The sequence below is a fragment of the Panthera onca genome, chromosome D3, assembly GCF_046562875.1.
Source record: "Panthera onca isolate mPanOnc1 chromosome D3, mPanOnc1 haplotype 2, whole genome shotgun sequence".
Taxonomy (NCBI): Eukaryota; Metazoa; Chordata; class Mammalia; order Carnivora; family Felidae; genus Panthera; species Panthera onca.
Genome location: NC_138350.1, coordinates 6,589,776 through 6,607,366, shown reverse-complemented (window position 1 = coordinate 6,607,366; position 17,591 = coordinate 6,589,776). Strand labels below are relative to the sequence as shown.

General features: G+C 50.9%; 2 protein-coding genes across 3 annotated transcripts in view; one reads left to right on the top strand and one right to left on the bottom strand.

The window, feature by feature from the left end:
• Positions 1-1,420, bottom strand: part of KDM2B (lysine demethylase 2B) — a 155,186-nt gene extending 153,766 nt beyond the window's left edge. The window contains exon 1 of one of the 2 annotated variants that reach the window (XM_081790656.1): positions 1,260-1,420. The gene's annotated coding sequence lies outside the window, so the exon portion shown is untranslated. The remainder of the gene's footprint in view (positions 1-1,259) is intronic. The other variant, XM_081790661.1, reaches the window with a different exon arrangement.
• A 219-nt stretch (positions 1,421-1,639) lies between these two features.
• On the top strand, positions 1,640-16,392 carry LOC132665328 (calcium release-activated calcium channel protein 1). Its single transcript, XM_060612224.3, has 2 exons — positions 1,640-2,175; positions 14,776-16,392. Exons 1-2 carry the CDS (start codon positions 1,876-1,878, stop codon positions 15,379-15,381), a joined length of 906 nt encoding a protein of 301 aa, XP_060468207.1. The 5' UTR covers positions 1,640-1,875; the 3' UTR covers positions 15,382-16,392.
• The last annotated feature ends 1,199 nt before the right edge of the window (positions 16,393-17,591 follow it).

Here is a 17,591-nt window from a genome sequence, read left to right as displayed (position 1 = left end):
TGGGGTGGGGACAAGGACAAACAGGTCAATACATAAATAAACTAGGTGATTTCAGATACTGTAGTAATCAGAATTCCAAAAGAAATAAAGTAGGGTGAGATGATGGAATATGAGATAGGGGCTACTTTAGACAGAAAGGAAAGGTCTGTCTTGGGAGGTGGCATTCGAACACAGATGGTAAGCAGAAGGAGTAACAAGTACAAAAGCCGTCAAAGAAACAAGCCCAGTGAGGTGAGATTTCAAATTCCAACTTGCCTAGTCTTCAAGAAAACGCCCAGAAAGGCCTCTGAGGAATCCCAGAGACTTTGGGGAGGAAGGGGCCTTAAGGTTTATCCCATAATGTGGGGGGGGGGGGGGGGGGGGGGGGGGGGGGGGTGGAGGAGCGCCCTCTAGTGGTGACAATAGTTAAATTTCATCATCGCTGACCTGGAATGCCACATGCCTGTGATTTGACTGGGCTAATTATGAGCTTCACTCATCACTGTCTCTCCCACATCTATTCATTCAACAGATACTTACTGAGCGCCACCTACGTGCCTAGTGCTATTCTAGATACGGGGGTACACTTGTGAACCCGACAGTAAATGTCCCTGTCCTCCCAGAGCCTAGACCTCTAACCCCACCTCACCTCTGCCTCCACTTCAGGGTCTTTGCACTTGCTATTGTCCCCTGAATACAGGCTCCTGGCTTTTTGCATCGCTGGCTCAGGTCTCATTTCAAATGTGACCAAGTCAGAAAAGTGTAAACTTATTAATTTATTGCCTGTTGTCCCCACTAAAATATGATTCCAGTAAGGTTACCATTTTCCTGGAATCCCTCAGTCTCGCACTTACTAGGCGCTCAGTAAACAGTTTCTGAATGGGTTTGAGCATTCATTCATTCAAAAAATATTTATCGGGTGCCAGCCAACCTACTACACATCAGACGCTGGTGACCCGTCAAGTGAACGGATTGAACAAAACAGACCAAAACTCCCCGACCACAGCATTCTTAAATAAAAATTGCAACCCGGGCACTACTCATCCCCTTTACCCTGCCTTTTTTTTTTTTTTCCCGGATACATTTATCACCCTCTAAACTATCATAATTTTACTCCTTGGTGTTTGTGTGTCTTCCCTCTAGAATATAAGCGCCACGAAGGCAGGGGATTTTGTCCATGTTGTTCACCCCTGAGCGACTAAACAAGTTGGCACCTGGTAGGTGCTCAGTAAGTAAAGACCGAATGAACTCTAGACCTCAGCCAGCTTTTTCCTACAGACCTTGAGCCACTTAGTTCCAAGGGGGAACGGGCCTCAGGAAGTGCCGAGAGGTGACCTCAGGTGGCCCGACCCAGGAGTCCGAGCTCTGGGCGAGGGGCCATCGGAGCAGCTGAGACGGGAGGCGCGGGCAGCGAGAGCCCGACACGGCCCTGAGGGCCTGGAGAGCTGCCAGAAAGAGGAGCAAACGCTCGAAGCCCGCGCCGGAGACGGTGGGCGGTGCCGTCGGAGGGCACGAGTCACATGACTTGCGCCGGTACCTCCCACCTCCCCGTGGGCGGGGTGTCAGGAATGGGCGGGGGGCATGCTAATGAGCCCAAGGGGGCGGCCAATCGCGGCGCGCGCCGAGGGTCCGGACCAAGGATCTTGGACGCCGGCTAGCGCGCAGGCTCGCGTCGGGGCCGCCCCGGGCTTTTGCAAGCGGCGCGGCGGGCCTGCGAGTTGGGGCTGCAGCAGCTTCCTCGACCTGCCTCTCGTGCTTGGCGGCCGTCTGGGTCAGGCCCGGCCCGCGCGGGGGGCAGGCGGCGGCTGCCTCAGGCGGAGGCGGAGGTGCGGCGGAGGGTGGGGGCCGCTGCCTTCGCAGGCGCCCGGGCCGGCCCGCGCCTTTGCACGGTGCTCCATGCATCCGGAGCCCGCCCCGCCCCCGAACAACAACAGCCCCGAGCTTCCCCTCAGCGGCGGCAGCACCACCAGCGGCAGCCGCCGGAGCCGCCGCCGCAGCGGGGACGGGGAGACCCCGGGGTCGTCGCCGCCGCCAGCCGCCGTCACCTACCCGGACTGGATCGGCCAGAGTTACTCCGAGGTGATGAGCCTCAACGAGCACTCGATGCAGGCGCTGTCCTGGCGCAAGCTTTACTTGAGCCGTGCCAAGCTCAAAGCCTCTAGCCGGACCTCTGCTCTGCTCTCCGGCTTCGCCATGGTGAGCTCGGGCCGCCCTGCCCTGCCCCCTCTCCTGTCCTGGCCGCTCCCGCCCGCAGCCCCGACGGTGCCCACAGGGAGCAAGCTGGGCGGGCCGGGAGGGCAGGGGATGCGGGAAAGATCTGGGAGAAAGGTGTTGTGGACGCTGGGGGGTGGGAAGTCCAGAGTGCTGGACGTGAGGAAAAGTGGGCGACAAGTGACACCTGGTGTGGGAGACTGGGTGTCATAGAAATTGTCCAGGGTTGGGGGGCTCAGGTGCCTTCAAATGGGCAAGTTTGATGCAGCAAGTAGGGAGGAAAGAGCAGTATCTTAGAAGTGGATCTGTAAGAAGACAGTCCCACATATATGTTCAGGGGGAAAGGAAGGCCGGAAAGGGTGTGATCTCCTTGGGAGCAGGTGTCAAGAGGTGGAGAGGGACCCTCGAGCTGTCTCTCACATGACCTCATACTTGAGGCCAAAAGGTATTGGCCATGTCCTTTTATCACCTAGTGGAGGGGATTTCCTGACAACCTTTCTCCCACTGCATTTTCCGAGAGCCTCAGCCTGGGGTTTTGACAACCGCTCTCCACCCTCAGTCTACTCTTCAGAAACTTGCCACTGAGTCACTGGGTGTGGGGGAGGCCGGTGGGACATATTCCCCATGAATGGGCTTTTGGCTGATCTGGGGGGTCAGGCATAGTTTCCTCTTCCCATGCCAGGCTGGGCTGCAGCGAGAAGCCTCTGAGAGGTGGTGTAGGTGAGGCTGCAGGTTGGACCAAGAAGTGGCCCTGAGGATGCCTTCAGGCCTGGAGTCTCCCAGGGCGGGGCCTACAGAACAATTGGTGATTATCACTGTGTGACATCAACCTGTGCGAGTGGGGTCTCCCCCCCCCCCCCCAACAAGGTCCCTAGCCCAGAGCACTCCCGCCTCCCCAGTGAGTGAGCTAAGCTCTTGGCCTTGAGGGAGGGAGTGGCTGCACCCTCGCGTTTTCTTGGGAGTGTGTCTGGTACTCTCCCTGTGTTCTACAAACAAGTGGGCCGGACGCAATAGAGCCTGAACTTTTTAGAAGCCTTGAGCAGGCCCAGAGCACACGGGGCCTCAGTGGAAAAGCCAGGTGGTCCGGTGGGGAAGAGCTCTCCCTAGGTCTGCCACTGCCTGGGTGACCTGAGACACATTTCTCTCTGGATCTTGATTTCTGAATCAGTAAATGAAGGCTGCTATTTAGAAGTATCTCTAAGAATTAGGGGTGCCTGGGTGGCTCAGTCTGTTGGGCGTCCGACTTCAGCTCAGGTCATATCTCACAGCTCCGCTCACGAGTCGCAGCCCCTTGTCGCCCTCTGTGCTGACAGCTCAGAGCCTGGAACCTGCTTCAGATTCTGTGTCTCCCTCTCTCTCTGCCCCTCCCCCACTTGTGCTCTGTTCGTGTTTATAATGAATAAACATTTTTAAAAATTAAAAAGAAAAAAAAAAGAATTAAATCGAGGAAGCCCTTGAGAGGAGATGAGAGAATGTGTGTGTTTGTGTGAGGGAGTGGCACCCTAGTGTTTAGTTTAGGTCATATGATGGAATTCTGTTCTGTCATTCCCAGATCCTTGGAGACAAGTCTGAGCCTTTTGCCTGAAGAATCTTTAAGACTAGCTGACATTTACCAATCACTCACCCTGTACTAGGCATCCTGTAGGTTCCCTAAACTTCCACACTAATTCCTCAACTACCCTTTCAGGTGGTTTTGCCACGGAACTTTCCCAAGGCGATACGGTACTCTACTAGAGCAGGATTTGAACCTGAGTCTGCAGGCTCAGAACTGTCTTGGGCACTTGTGCCTTTTGTGGGTGTGTGGAGTTCTGACCAATGTCCAGCCAGGGACATGTTCGACCAGGACTCCTGGGAGATGGGAAATAGAGCAGGAAAGTTTCTTCTAAGCAAAATAAAAACGTTACAGTTTGGGGGCAGGGAGTGACACCATTAGCTTCTCACAGCTGTGCACTGAATTTAAGATGGTGGCATACCTGTTCCCCTTTTTCTTGGGGTCATAAATTCATAACTGCCGAGCCCCCTTCCCACTTCGGGAGAACTGAGGATCTAATGGGTAGCACTTTCCTGCCCTCTGGAGTCCTGTTAGGCCTGGAGAAGCTAGCCTCTCAATCAGATGGCACTTTCCTCTTCCTCCTGCTAAGAATATGGTGCAGGAAGTCAGGAAGCAGGGCAGCCAGTGGCATTGGGTGGGCCTTGGCTCATCCAGACTATATCTTGGGGACCTGTATTTCCCTGGTCAGGGGGTGCCTGGCTGGCTCAGTTGGAAGAGCATGCCACTCTTGATCTCGGGGTTGTGAGTTCGAGCCCCATGTTAAGTGTAAAGATTACTTTAAACAAAAAAAAAAACTACAAAAGAAAAATCTTTATATTTTCCCTGGTCAGGGTGGAGAAGCCTTCCTGGCTCCACAGATGAACTCCCCAAAGTTCTTCTGACAGGGAGGGGCGAGCCCCATCACAGCCTGTGTTCTGGGAGAGTGGTTACAAGGGGGCAACTGTTGTGAGTCTGTAAATCTATGGGAGAAATGGCGTTGGCCTGGACAGACAGATCGAAGAGGCAGGCAGGTCTACCTTGCTCCACTCCCCACTACAGACACCCAGCCTTGTGAGTGAGCCTCTGAGAGGAAGGGGTGCCACACAGCCCGGCACCATGGAAACAGTGGCAAGTTTCCTGGACTACTCTCCCTTGGCCCGTGAGTCAGCACAACCAACTTCCTGCCCCCAGAGGGCTTCCTTCCTAGAGACATGGAAAACCAGAGGCACTGATGTGACCTCCGATCTCCAAAGGTAGGAGAGTTGGCAAGGCTACCAGGCTCACCTGCTCAGCAGGTGAGATTGAGGGAGGGTCTCTGAAGAGCCCGGAGGGGATTGAGAGACTCCCCCCTTGTGGGCGGAAGGGTGCCCTGATGTGCTGGGGAGATAGGCTGCAGGATCTCAGATAAGCGGCTTATATTCTTTGAAGCCAGTTTCCTCATGTGGACAAAACGGGTACCTATCCTGCTCTTGTCTTGCATGAGGATTCGTTATGAGTCCTGACTGAGCCCACCAGAGGTTGAGGAATTGTCAGAATCTGATTGTACACACCGTAGCTGGACCCTCTCTCGTCTGCAAACAAGAATCCTACTCCTGACAGCATTTCTGGAAACAACATGCCTTTGCTAGGCTCAGCATCCGGACTCCCTAAACCAGGGGCCCTGGATACATAGCACATGGTCAGCATCCTGCAGGAGCTCCTGGAGATGAGGGTATGACTCAAGTCACCTGTGCCTCAGTTTATCTAAGTGAGAGGCAGCCCCCTTGGCCTGACCCTGTGCCTTGCGGGACCATGGCAAGCACACTGGCAATCTTGGTTTGCTGCAGAGGGCAGGCTGTAACGTTAGCCTAAGCAGAAGATAATTGGGAAGGTCAGCTTGCTGCCGTAAACAAAATGCTTTCCACAACCTGGGATCAATTATTTTTGGATTATCTGCCTCCTCAAGTTCTCTGCCCGCCAGCACCCTTTTGTTCCCGGGTCCCAGAACGGGTTCAGAAGTTGCTTGGAATGTCTGTGAAAATGAGTTGGAAGGAAGGGCTGAAATCATAAGACATTGAGCCTCTGGGATACGTTGTTCAGAGTTCAGGGGGGCATGGAGACGAGTAAGAAATAACCGTTACTACTCATAGTGCTAATTACTAAATAGTGATCATTGCTTTTGTTGATTGGGCTCTTGCAGTAGGCCAGGCGTTGTGCTAAGTGTTTTATTTGCACCATCTCTTGTGATCTTCACACGATGTGTGGAGGGCAGGCGAGGGCAGGTGCTTTGTCCCAGGTGGATAATTTGGCTGGGATTGCTTGGCCGGTGAGCTGCAGAGCCCTGTGACCCTGGGGTGGCCCCATCGCTAGGGGGAAACACCGGGAGTGGTAGGAGGACAGAGCTCGAGGCCCGAATACGGCAGAGCAAAGAAAGAACAAGGACTCTGGAGCCAGACAACTTGGGTTTAAATCCCGGCTTTACAGGTCACGATCTCGCGGTCTGTGAGTTCGAGCCCCGAGTCGGGCTCTGGGCTGATGGCTCGGAGCCTGGAGCCTGTTTCCGATTCTGTGTCTCCCTCTCTCTCTGCCCCTCCCCTATTCATGCTCTGTCTCTCTCTGTCCCAAAAATAAATAAAAAACGTTGGAAAAAAAAAAAAAAATTTTTTTTTAAAAAATAAATAAATAAATCCCGGCTTTACCGCTTACAACTGTGAGGTCCTGGGGAAGTCACTTAATGTCTCGGGGCCTTCGCTTCCTTACCTGTAAAATGAGGATAATGGCAGTACCTGCCTCACAGAGTTGGTGTGAGGGTTCATTGCGTTAGTACTTGCAAAGCACTTAGAACATACCTGGCCCAGGTTTTCAGGAATCTCGCTCACCCTTGTTCCCATGGGACTACTTTGGTAAGGGTTAACTGATTTCTCTTTCTTTCTTTCTTTTTTTTTTTTTTTTAAGTTATCTCTATACCCAACGTGGGGCTTGAACTTACAACCCCACCGTCAAGAGTTGAACGCTCTACCCACTGAGCCAGCCAGCCTGGCGCCCCAGGGGTGAACTGATTCCAAATAGTGTGATTCCAGAAGTGAAAGAGTCAGAGCTCAGGAAGAACCCTCCTATCAGAGGAAGTGTTGGGAGCAAAGTTACAAAATGGGAAGTTTAGGGTCTCAGGGAAAGGTGGCGGGGCAGGTGTGGCTGGACTTGAGGGTGTGTAGGGAGTAGTTGAGAAAGGTGAATCTAGTCAGGTAAGGTGTTGCTTGGCTTTGACTGGCTGTTTCGGAAATCTGAATTCTTGTATAGGCAGTGGGAGGCATTAAGGTTTTGGAGGAGAGGAGTTGTGTGATGAATTCTAGAATAATCTTGATGATGTTACTACTATTTACTAACCACTAGATATGAACGACCCTGGACCCTTTTCTTTCATTCTTATTTTATCCTCAGATCAACTCTTTTTTTTTTTTTTAAGTTTATTTATTTTTGAGAGAGAGAGAGAGAGAGAGAGAGAGAGAGAAAGAGCTCGAGTGGGGGAGGGGCAGAGAGAGAATCTCTAGCTATCAGTGCTGGGCTCAGACTCCCTAGCCATGAACCATGAGATCATGACCAGAACCAAAATCAAGAGTCAGACACTTAACCCAAATGAGCCACCCAGGCCCCCTCCTCAGACCAACTCTAAAAGATATTTACTATAGATAGAAAAACTAAGGCTCTTAGAAACATAGAAGTTAAGATACCCAGCTAGTAAAATTCATGGACTGGTAGGTCTGACTTGGAGCCATTTCTACTTAACTGCCCTCTGGCTGCTGTAGCTGGTTGATAGCTGGGCCTTTGAATCCTTCCAGATGTGGGGTTCTGCACTCCAGGCTGTTTATAAATGGAAATTTGTCTAATGCCCCAAGGGGACGGTGCTCCCTGCCTCTCAGAGAAGCCTTTTGTAAAACTTCACAAGTGTCTGTCCTGCATTTCTGGAATTTTCAGCTGGGATTTGTATTGAGTTCTGCCAGTTGTTGGGTGCAGGTCTGGTGAAGGAGAGAACTCTAGGGTTTCTTAAGATGGCATGATAGTAATCAATGTTTGGGGCTGGGGTGGGGTCCCTTGGAGAAGTAAAGCTGAGAAAGTTTAAGTAAAAGCCAGCAGGTTTCTCTCTAATGGGACTTCTGGGTAGCTTTTTTTTTTTTTTTTTTTTAATGTTTATTTATTTTTGAGAGACAGAGAGAGACAGAGTGCAAGTGAGGGAGGGGCAGAGAGAGAGGGAGACACAGAATCCGAAGCAGACTCCAGGCTCTGAGCTGTCAGCACAGAGCCTGACATGGGGCTTGAACTCATGAACTGCGAGATCACGAACTGAGCCGAAGTTGGACGCTTAACCAACTGAGCCACGCAGGTGTCCCTGATGTATTTCTTCAACAGTGTTTTACCGTGGCCCCTAGAGGGAAGAGGAACAGTGCTGGATCCTGGGGAAACAGGAAATAAGAGTATAGTGGAGGAAGCAAGTCATACAGTTACGTCTTTAGGACATGTTCGATAAGTGTAGTAGCAGGAGAGTGTGGATTGAAGGACATTTACCACAATCTGAAAATACTTATTTTGCCTAAATATTCAGTGCCTGCCATGCTCGCTGCGGCAGAGATTTTGCTGTCCTAGTTCCTGCACTTTCTCGGAGCCACAAGGTCCTCCAGGCACATAGTAAGCTCTCAATACATACTTCCCATAAGTAGGTGAATGGTCTCATTCTCACCTGAGAGGCCACAGAACAGGGGTGACTTGGAAGGTAAAACCAAGGAATTGGAATTAGCTAGATCAAGAGAAAGCCCAGGGGTGCCTAGGTGGCTCAGTTGGTTGAGCTTCTGACTTTGGCTCGGGTTATGATCTCAGGGTTCATGAGTTCAAGCCCTCCATCGGGCTCTGGGCTGACAGCTCAGAGCCTGGAGCCTGCTTTGGATTCTGTGTCTCTCTGTCCCTCTGCCCCTCCCCCCAAATAAATATTTTTTTAAAAATTTAAAAAAGAAAGAGCGAGCCTAGGCCTGTACTTCCCCCAACCAGCAAGTTCAACAAATTTAGCTTATGACCTATATTTAGTGAATCACCACCAGGTTTTTGTTTTTGTTTTTTGTTTTGTTGTTATTGTTGTTTTCAAATGAAATAAGAATGGAATGAAATAGCATGCACTGGGTGTTGTAAGGCTAGGCTATATTACCTTCCTTTAAGAAGAAGTATTGTGGGCCACCTGGGTGGCTCGGTCGGTTGAGCATCCGACTTCCGCTCAGGTCATGATCTCACAGTTCATGAGTTCGAGCTCCACGCCGGGCTCTGTGCTGACAGCCCAGAGCCTGCTTCGGATTCTGTGTCTCCCTCTCTCTCTGCCCCTTCCCCGCTCATGCTCTGTCTCTCAAAGATGAATAAACGTTAAAAAAAATTTAAAAAAAAAAGAAGAAGAAGAAGTATTGTTTGGGGAAACTTTTGTTTCTGTTACAAATGTGTTTCTCTTTATGGAAACATTTGGAGTACTGGACTGAAGTGGTCAAAAGAGTTTATAAACCACTAGACAAGGCCTCAATTCTTTCTTAATAAATGGTTTGCATTTGAGGTAGTGCGGCAAGCTCAGACAACTCTGGATGACCTGGGTGGCTGTGCTTGGTGGCCCTCCTGTTCCAGGCCCAGCCACCCACCCTCCTTAAGGAGTGAACAGTGAAGCTTCGGCTTAGAAAAGGACAGTTGGCTCTCCCAACTGTGAGTGCTGGGGTCGGGCCAGGCATGGGAGGACTGTCTCAGAAGGGCCTGGACTTCGAGTCACCAGGTGGCAGGGGTCTCCATGGAGCCCAGCAGGGGCGAGGAATGATGGTTGGCATTCGGGCGTAGCGGGCACATGCCTGGCAAAGCCAGCCAGGCCCCACCCTTTGTAGAGTCCTATGGTCATCTTCTTGTCTCATACTTGAAAATTGGCATCCCAGTGTTCACCGTGCGGGATCCACGGACCAGTGTGAGGTGGGGCTGGCAGTCTCTCGTCCTTCCTATCCCTTTAGGCCCCATGTGGCCAGGTTCAAGCAGGCCCTTGGCTGGCTGGGAGCTGTTTATTTTGGGTTAACAGGCCCAGCACTCTGGCTATATTTACCTTGTGAAGTTGCTTGCAATCTGATCTGATCTGATCTCTCTGGGACTGAGCTGGGGCCCTGGGAGTCGCCTGCCAGATTCCGCGAGGCCCCCTTGACTTTACTCTTGCTATCTGTGGGGAGATTTCCCAAGCGGGAAGCGTTCTGGAAAAAACAGTGGCTTGTATTCCTGTGAATGGTTTTCATCAGGATCCAAGACACGTGCCATCCGTTCCTTCTCAGTCCACATTATTCTTTCCGCAGCCCCATGGCACTGAACTCTGCCCCTAGTGTGGGAACAGTACATACAGCCAGCCTGCATGGTCAAAGCCCCAGGAATTATAGGGGCTGGTGAGGGTAATGGGGTTTCTTCCAGAGCTTGGGAGCAGGGCTTTTCCTCTTCCTCAAAGTGCCCAGCGTTTCAGGCTTTGCTGCCAGCCTCTCCCCAGCTCAAGACCTCTGGGAGAGCTGGCCAGTTCTGGTGTCCCCAGGTCAGGTCCGTTCCAACAGCTGTGATTTCTGGTCCTGGATCCTGTGAGTATGACAAATGGTGTGGAAAGCGTGGTCTCTGTCCTGCTGAGGTAGCCATCTGGCACCGTGTGGTTTGGGGCACACTTTCCCCTTATGCCCCAGGTTTGGAACTTGGGCAGATGAGGCCCAGAGTGGGGATCTGACCCTCTCACCCACCCCAGGGGGCAGAACCTTGGCTCATGGGATCAGTTCTCTCATGGGATCAGCTGAGGGTGTCCAGGGGCTCGCTCTTTCTTTCTTTCTTTCTTTCTTTCTTTCTTTCTTTCTTTCTTTCCTTCTTTCTTTCTTTCTTTCTTTCTTTCTTTTTCTTTCTTCCCCCCCCCCCCCCCCTCTCTCTCTCTCTCTCTCTCTCTCTTTGTTAAAGTTTATTTAAGCAATCTCAACACCCAACATGGGGCTCGAACTCATGACCCCAAGATCAAGAGCCGCATACTCTACCCACGGAGCCAACCAGGCACCCCTGGGCTATTTCTCTTCTGCTTCAAGCCCCATGTTTTTCTTTTTAACTAAAATTTATTGTGCGCCTCCTGTAGCCTGGCCCTGTGGTAAATGCTTACATGTCAAGACCTTATTTAGTCTCCTCAGCAACTGTCTTAGTCCATCTGGGCCGCTGTACCAGAATAACAAACTGGGTGGCTTATAAACAACAGACATTTATTTCCTCACAGTTCTGGAGACTGGACATCCAAGATCAAGGTGTCAGCAGATTCGGAATCTGTGGAGGGGCTGGCTTCCTGATTCAAAGCTGCTGTCTACTCACTCTGCCCTCCCATGGCTGGAGTGGCAAGGGGCTCTCTGGGCTCTCTCACTCTTTTTGTTCTTTTTCTTTTAGAGAGTGTGATCGGGGGAGAACGACAGACAGAGAGAGAGAGAGAGAGAGAGAGAGAGAGAGGGAATCCTAAGCAGGTTCCATGTATAAACACATACACCCCCCCCCTTTTTTTTAATTTATATATTTATTTTGAGAGAGAGAGCACAAGCAGGGGAGGGGCAGAGAGAGAGGGAGAGAGAATCCCAGGCAGGCTCCGCAGGGCTCCATCTCAGCAACAGTGAGATCATGACCTGACCCGAAATCAAGAGTGGATGCTTAACCCACTGAGCCACCCAGGTGCCCCCGGGCTCTCTTTTGTAGGGACACTAACCTGTTGCGAGGGCTCCACCCTCCTGACCGAATCATCTCCCAAAGGCCCCACCTCCTACTACTATTACACTGGGGATTAGGGTTTCAAGGTGAGAATTTAGAGGGAACAGAAGCATTCAGTCTGTAGGGGCACCCAGGTGAGAAAGAGCTTCTATTATCCACTTTGCACATGGGCTTTAAAGCCACATGGATCTGAGTTCAGAGCTCCCACTTAGAAGCAGTCTGACCCCTGGAAAAGCTGACCTCGCCTCTCTGAGCCCATTTTTCCTCATTTGTAAAAGAATAATGATGTTGCTCATAATCGTTGATACTTTGTTAAGCTTACTGTATGCCAGCTCCTGTTCCAAGGGCTTTATATTCATTAGCTCATTAAATGGTCATAACAACCATAAGAAGTGGGCCCCTGTTTTATTGATGTGACACAGAGAGGTTGAAATATTTGTCCAAGGTCACCAGCTTTGTAAGTGGAGAAGCCAGTTCATCCTTAATGGCTACATAGAAGGGGAGACACCAGGTAAGGGAACAGATTAGTTACCTGTATATGTCCCCCTGGAATATGCCCCAGCATTCAGTTCAGCCTGATGTACCTCGTGGGTCTGGATATTTCCAGTGAGTGAATAAATAGTCAGTGGACCTGAGGCAGCCAAGCAGCCAGCGGGCTCTCCTGCTTGTCCCTTCTCCAGTTTCAGGTTCCGGGGCAACAGGCCAAAAACAGGAAGAGGAAGTGCTGGGGGTGGGGAGGTGGTGGCAGAAGGCATGCATTGCTGGAGGGTGTCCCCCTCCCTTTCCAGCGTGGGCAGGCTTGGTGGCTGAGAACAGGGGTCCCTGGGATGTGTCCCTTAACTCACTGTGCCCTGATGGCCTGCCCTCACCCGTGTGTACTAAGAATTCTCAGGATTGGCATTAGGCCACCAGTGATCTTAAAAAACAGTTGAAATCCTGATGGCACTGCCCCAGATTTATATGAGTTTGAAACATTTTGTAAACTCCTGGGCTGAACAGTTCATACAGTCATCAACTGGGGCAAGTCTGGGGCAAGTCTGTGAATCTCGTTGAAATTGTCTGAAAAGCCCTGTGAATATATATGCCTGGATGTTCGAAGGAGGATATCCATTATTTTCATCAGATTCTCAAGGTGTCAGACCCCAAATAAGCTTTAGCCTGTGACCTTAATCTCGCCATGTTCCCTCCTTTTACAGACAATAGGGGAAGGTTTTGACCAAGGTCAAATAAGGAAGGTGGTTCTGGAGCCAGACTCAGGCCCCCCACTTTGGCCTTGGTGTTCTTTCAGCCCAGGTATACCCTTCCAGTGGAGAGTAGAAACCCCACACAATTCCATATAGAGATAGTGGGTTTGGGGATGAAGGTTTCTAAACTGAAAAAATGATAATAAAGCTCACTTTTATTGAGTATTTACTTTCTGCCAGGCACTAAGTATTTTACATGGGATTAACTCGGTCCTCACAACAATGCTCTCAGTCATGTACTATTATTCCCATTTTACAGATAAGGAAACTGAGGCCCAGAAAGTTGAAGGAGCTTGCTAGAATCACAGCTGAATAAAGGGCAGAGGAGTCAGGGTTCAAAGCCAGGCAGCCTGGCTCTAGAGCCCGTGATCCTGACCAATGCCCCACACTGCCTTTCCTGGTCAAAGGAAGGGTAGAGAGAGAGATGAGAAATGAAAGCAAGCAGGGCCAGGCAAACAGGCAGGAGAGCTAGTGGGGAAAGAAAGAGCCCCACCCCCCGCCTCCAGGGTAAGGAGGGGTCAGGGTCACCTGGTATGGGGCTAGTGGATACATTTCAGCATTGGACCTCCCCTCTCTGAGCCTGGTACCCACATAGCAAACATTTTATGAAAGGCCACTCACTATCCTTAATGGTATTGCCATTGGCGTTTGCTGCCCCAGTCCCTCCAGCCTGGCAGGCAGACCCTGGCAGTGTGCCCACTGCTCGCTGTTCCTGGTCCAGATCTGATGAGCTGGCATCTTCACATGGGGGTGATTTGCAAGGCCCAAGTGAGAAGCAGCAGGTGGCAGGCCCAGAACGTGCCCCTGGTGACCCTGGGTCCACAGGTCTCCGGGAACTGGGGAGCAACTAGTGCGTCAGCCGTGGGGCCCAGAGCTGGGGCGAGGGCAGGAGATGGCCCCAGGGCTTGCCAATCACACTGCAACAGCGCCTGGCTCAGTCTCTTTGAGGAAGCTTCACGTTCCTCGTTGGTTGGTGCACTGTGTCCTTAGAAAGGGTTGGGCCTGGCCTGGGAGGGCCTTCATCTCTCTACCCTACCCCTCTCCTTCTCCCTGGAGCAGGGAGTAAAGGAGAAGCCTGTGCTTGGGAACATATGTTAGGCCAACAGAGAGGGCCGCTGGTGGTTTGGTGGTTGTGCTTTTTTTTTTTTAATGCAAACTGTATCATAGTAAAATATACATCAAACATACCATCTTTTTTTTTAAGTTTGTTTATTTTTTGAGAAGCAGAGCATGAGCGGGGGAGGGGCAGAGAGCTCTGGAATCACAGAATCCAAAGCGCTCTGCGCTGACAGCAGAGAGCCAGATGCAGGGCTCGAACTCACAAACCACGAGATCATGACCTGAGCCAAAGTCAGACGCTTAACTGAGCCACCCAGGCAGGCGCCCCTCAAACTTACCATCTTAACCGTTTGTGGTTTGGCTTTAAATACCTGGCTGGTTGGTAGGAGCAGTGGATACTATTTGGGAGATGTTTACCATGTACCAGGGACTCTGATTTCATTTTTTTTTTTTTTAATTTTTTTAAAAATGTTTATTTATTTTTGAGAGAGAGAACATGAGCAGGGGAGGAGCAGAGAGAGAGGGAGACACAAAATCTGAAACAGGCTCCAGGCTTTGAGCTGTCAGCGCAGAGCCCGACGCGGGGCTCGAACTCACAAACCGTGAGATCATGACCTGAGCCAAAGCCGGATGCTCAACCGACTGAGCCACCCAGGCACCCCTCTGACTTCATTGTTAAAATAATCCTGTGAACTACTGTGATATCTCTGTTTCACAAATAAAGAAGTTGAGGCTCAGTGGCTTTCCCAAGGACATGTGGCCCGCGAATAGCAGAACTGAGATTCACATCCAGGCAGCCTGGGCTCCAAACCTGCTATCTTCACTAGTACTTTCTCAACCCTAAGTGAGGGGGTGCTCTTACCCCCGTTATATAGATCAGGAAACCGAGGCTTGGAGAGGCCAGGTTGATTTGCCCAGGGTCCGAGAGCTTGATGGGAGGGGAGCCAGGATTTGAGTGTGGTTCTGTGGGCCATGACAATCCTGGCACTCAGCCTGCCTCTCCCCTGCCCCTAGGTGGCGATGGTGGAGGTACAGCTAGATGCCGACCATGACTACCCTCCCGGGCTGCTCATCGCCTTTAGTGCATGCACCACGGTGCTGGTGGCCGTGCACCTGTTTGCACTTATGATCAGCACCTGCATCCTGCCCAACATCGAGGCGGTGAGCAACGTGCATAACCTCAACTCGGTCAAGGAGTCACCCCATGAGCGCATGCACCGCCACATCGAGCTGGCCTGGGCCTTTTCCACGGTCATCGGCACACTGCTCTTCCTGGCTGAAGTGGTGCTGCTCTGCTGGGTCAAGTTCTTGCCTCTCAAGAAGCAGCCCGGGCAGCTGCGGCCCACCAGCAAGCCCCCGGCCAGCGATGCAGTCGCCAACGTCAGCAGCACTGGTGGCATCACTCCGGGCCAAGCCGCCGCCATCGCCTCCACCACCATCATGGTCCCTTTTGGCCTGGTCTTCATCGTCTTTGCCGTCCACTTCTACCGCTCATTGGTCAGCCATAAGACGGACCGACAGTTCCAGGAGCTCAACGAGCTGGCCGAGTTCGCCCGCTTGCAGGACCAGCTGGACCACAGAGGGGATCACCCCCTGACGCCCGGCAGCCACTATGCATAAGCCCTTCTGGGCCCGGGCACTTCAGATCTTTGGCCTTACGCCGCTCCCCACGACCTCGTCCTGCCCCAGCCTTAAGGACAGCCAGCTCCAGGGATTGGGCTTTTGTCAGGGGGGCAGAGAGTGGAGGGAAGAGGCTTCTTCTTCTTTATTTTTTTTTTTTAAGAGAAATGACTGCACTTTGAAACTTTCCTCTAAGAGAATAAGCACTTCCTGTTCTTCCAGCTTTGGGTTTACCTCCTGTTAGGAGGCCGCCGGTGGGAGCCACAGTGGGGACAAATGCTCCCTTTGTCCCTCCTCCTCCCCTGTGCCAGTGCCACTTGGATGCTTCTTGTTTTTCCTGTCTTGATCCCCCTCCCCATTCAGTGTCGTGTGAGTGTGTGTGTGTGTGTGTGTGTGTGTGTGTGTGTGTGTCTGTATACACATAAATATACTCATAAGGGACACCTCTTGTGTCTTTGTTGAGTCTGGACTGCCTGGTATGAATTCTGGCACCCCAATCAGGTGAGCCTCTGAGAAATTTTGTTAACATTTTATTTTGAAAATTTAAAAACCTACAAAAAAGTTGCGAGAATAGCAACTAAAATACATATACAGTCAATTCTTGTCATTCATAGCAGTTGTGTTCTACAAAGTCATCATGAACACTGAATTAGTATTGAACCATTGCTCCTGTGGTTCCTATGAGGCTCTGGTCACAATATTTTGTCAGCCGTTCAACAGGTTAACCTTGTTTTATGTGTTTCTGGGTTGTTTGTTTGTCTAAAGATTTTTATTTTTAAACAATCTCTACACCCAACATGGGGCTCGAATTCACAACCCCGAGATCAAGAATTGCGTACTTCACTAATGGAGCCAGCCAGGCACCCTACTGCCTTCTTTTTAAATAGCAAAATCACCGGGGCACCTGGCTGCCTCCATTGGTGGAGCGTGCAGCTCTTGATCTTGGGGTTGTGAGTTCAAGCCCCACATTGGCACAAAGCCTACTTAAAATAAACATTAAAAAATTCCTAACAGTTTATTAGTAGCAAAATCGCCAACTAAAAGCACCGAATGTGAACAACGTGGCACTAAATAGACGACATGAAAAGAACACTCGCTTAGGAAAGCTGAAACAAGAAGACAGAACAGTGCCGTTTGACCTCAGCAAGGAGGCAGGTGCCCAGATGCTGAAACTGAATGATGGGGGTGAACTGTGTGTTTCTCCCCTGAGCCATGTGCATTAGTTACAGATACCACCCTTCATGCTTAGATACTTCCTTCTAAAACCAAGGACATTTCTCCTACATAACCTCAATTCAGTGATCAAATTCAGGAAATTTGATATTGACGCAGTACTGTTTAATAACGACATGTATGTTAACTTCTCCACGTGTCCTCATCATGTCCTTTCTAGCAGGGATTTTACCCAGGTGTTGCATTGAGCTGTCACGTCTCTTTAGTTGCTTTTAAATTTGGAACAGACTTTTCTTGTCCTTTAGGACATCGACATTTTTGGAGTCTGGGCCTGTGGTTTTGTAGAATGCCACCTCAGCCTGGCTTCCCCGATGTTGTCCCGTTATTACAATCAGGATGTTTTGGCAGGAATGTTTATCTCCATTTTGCAGATGACAAAAGTTGATGCCCAAAGAGGTTAAGTGTAATTGGCTAGAATTCGAACCAAGAAAGTCTGGCTCAGAGCCTAGCCTCTCACAAAAATCATATATGTGGATTCTGGCTTTGCTTAAGAACTTGGAAGATCCAGCAGCAGCAGGAGGACTGGTCCCACCTTCTTGCAGAGCAGCAGTGGGAAGGAACTGACTTGCAGCCGCCTTCTTCCCCAGGAGATGTGTTTGCCACAGACCCCACCTCTCCCTCTTGTCTCACACCAGGCCAGCCTTGTTTATGTTACTTGCCTGGCTCCCCACCATGGGCCTTTGAGTTTGAGGCCTCTGTGGGTCCCAGAAACACAATACAATATGGGATTTTATAAAAACAAAGTCCTCTGAGTGAAGTCAAAGTTCGTTGGGGCAAAGCGTGGCTTCAGGTTCTTGTCCTTCTGTGCAAACAGATGTGATAAGAGCAGTTTTGTGGGCTGAGTGGGGCAGGGGCGCTCCTTTTTCCTATTGCAGCTTCTTGCCTCTCTCCTGCATCTCACGCACCAGGACCTACTCTCCCCTGTCCTTGGACGGCCTTCTGACTGGGACTGAGTAGTGGGGAGCAGGGGCCCCTGT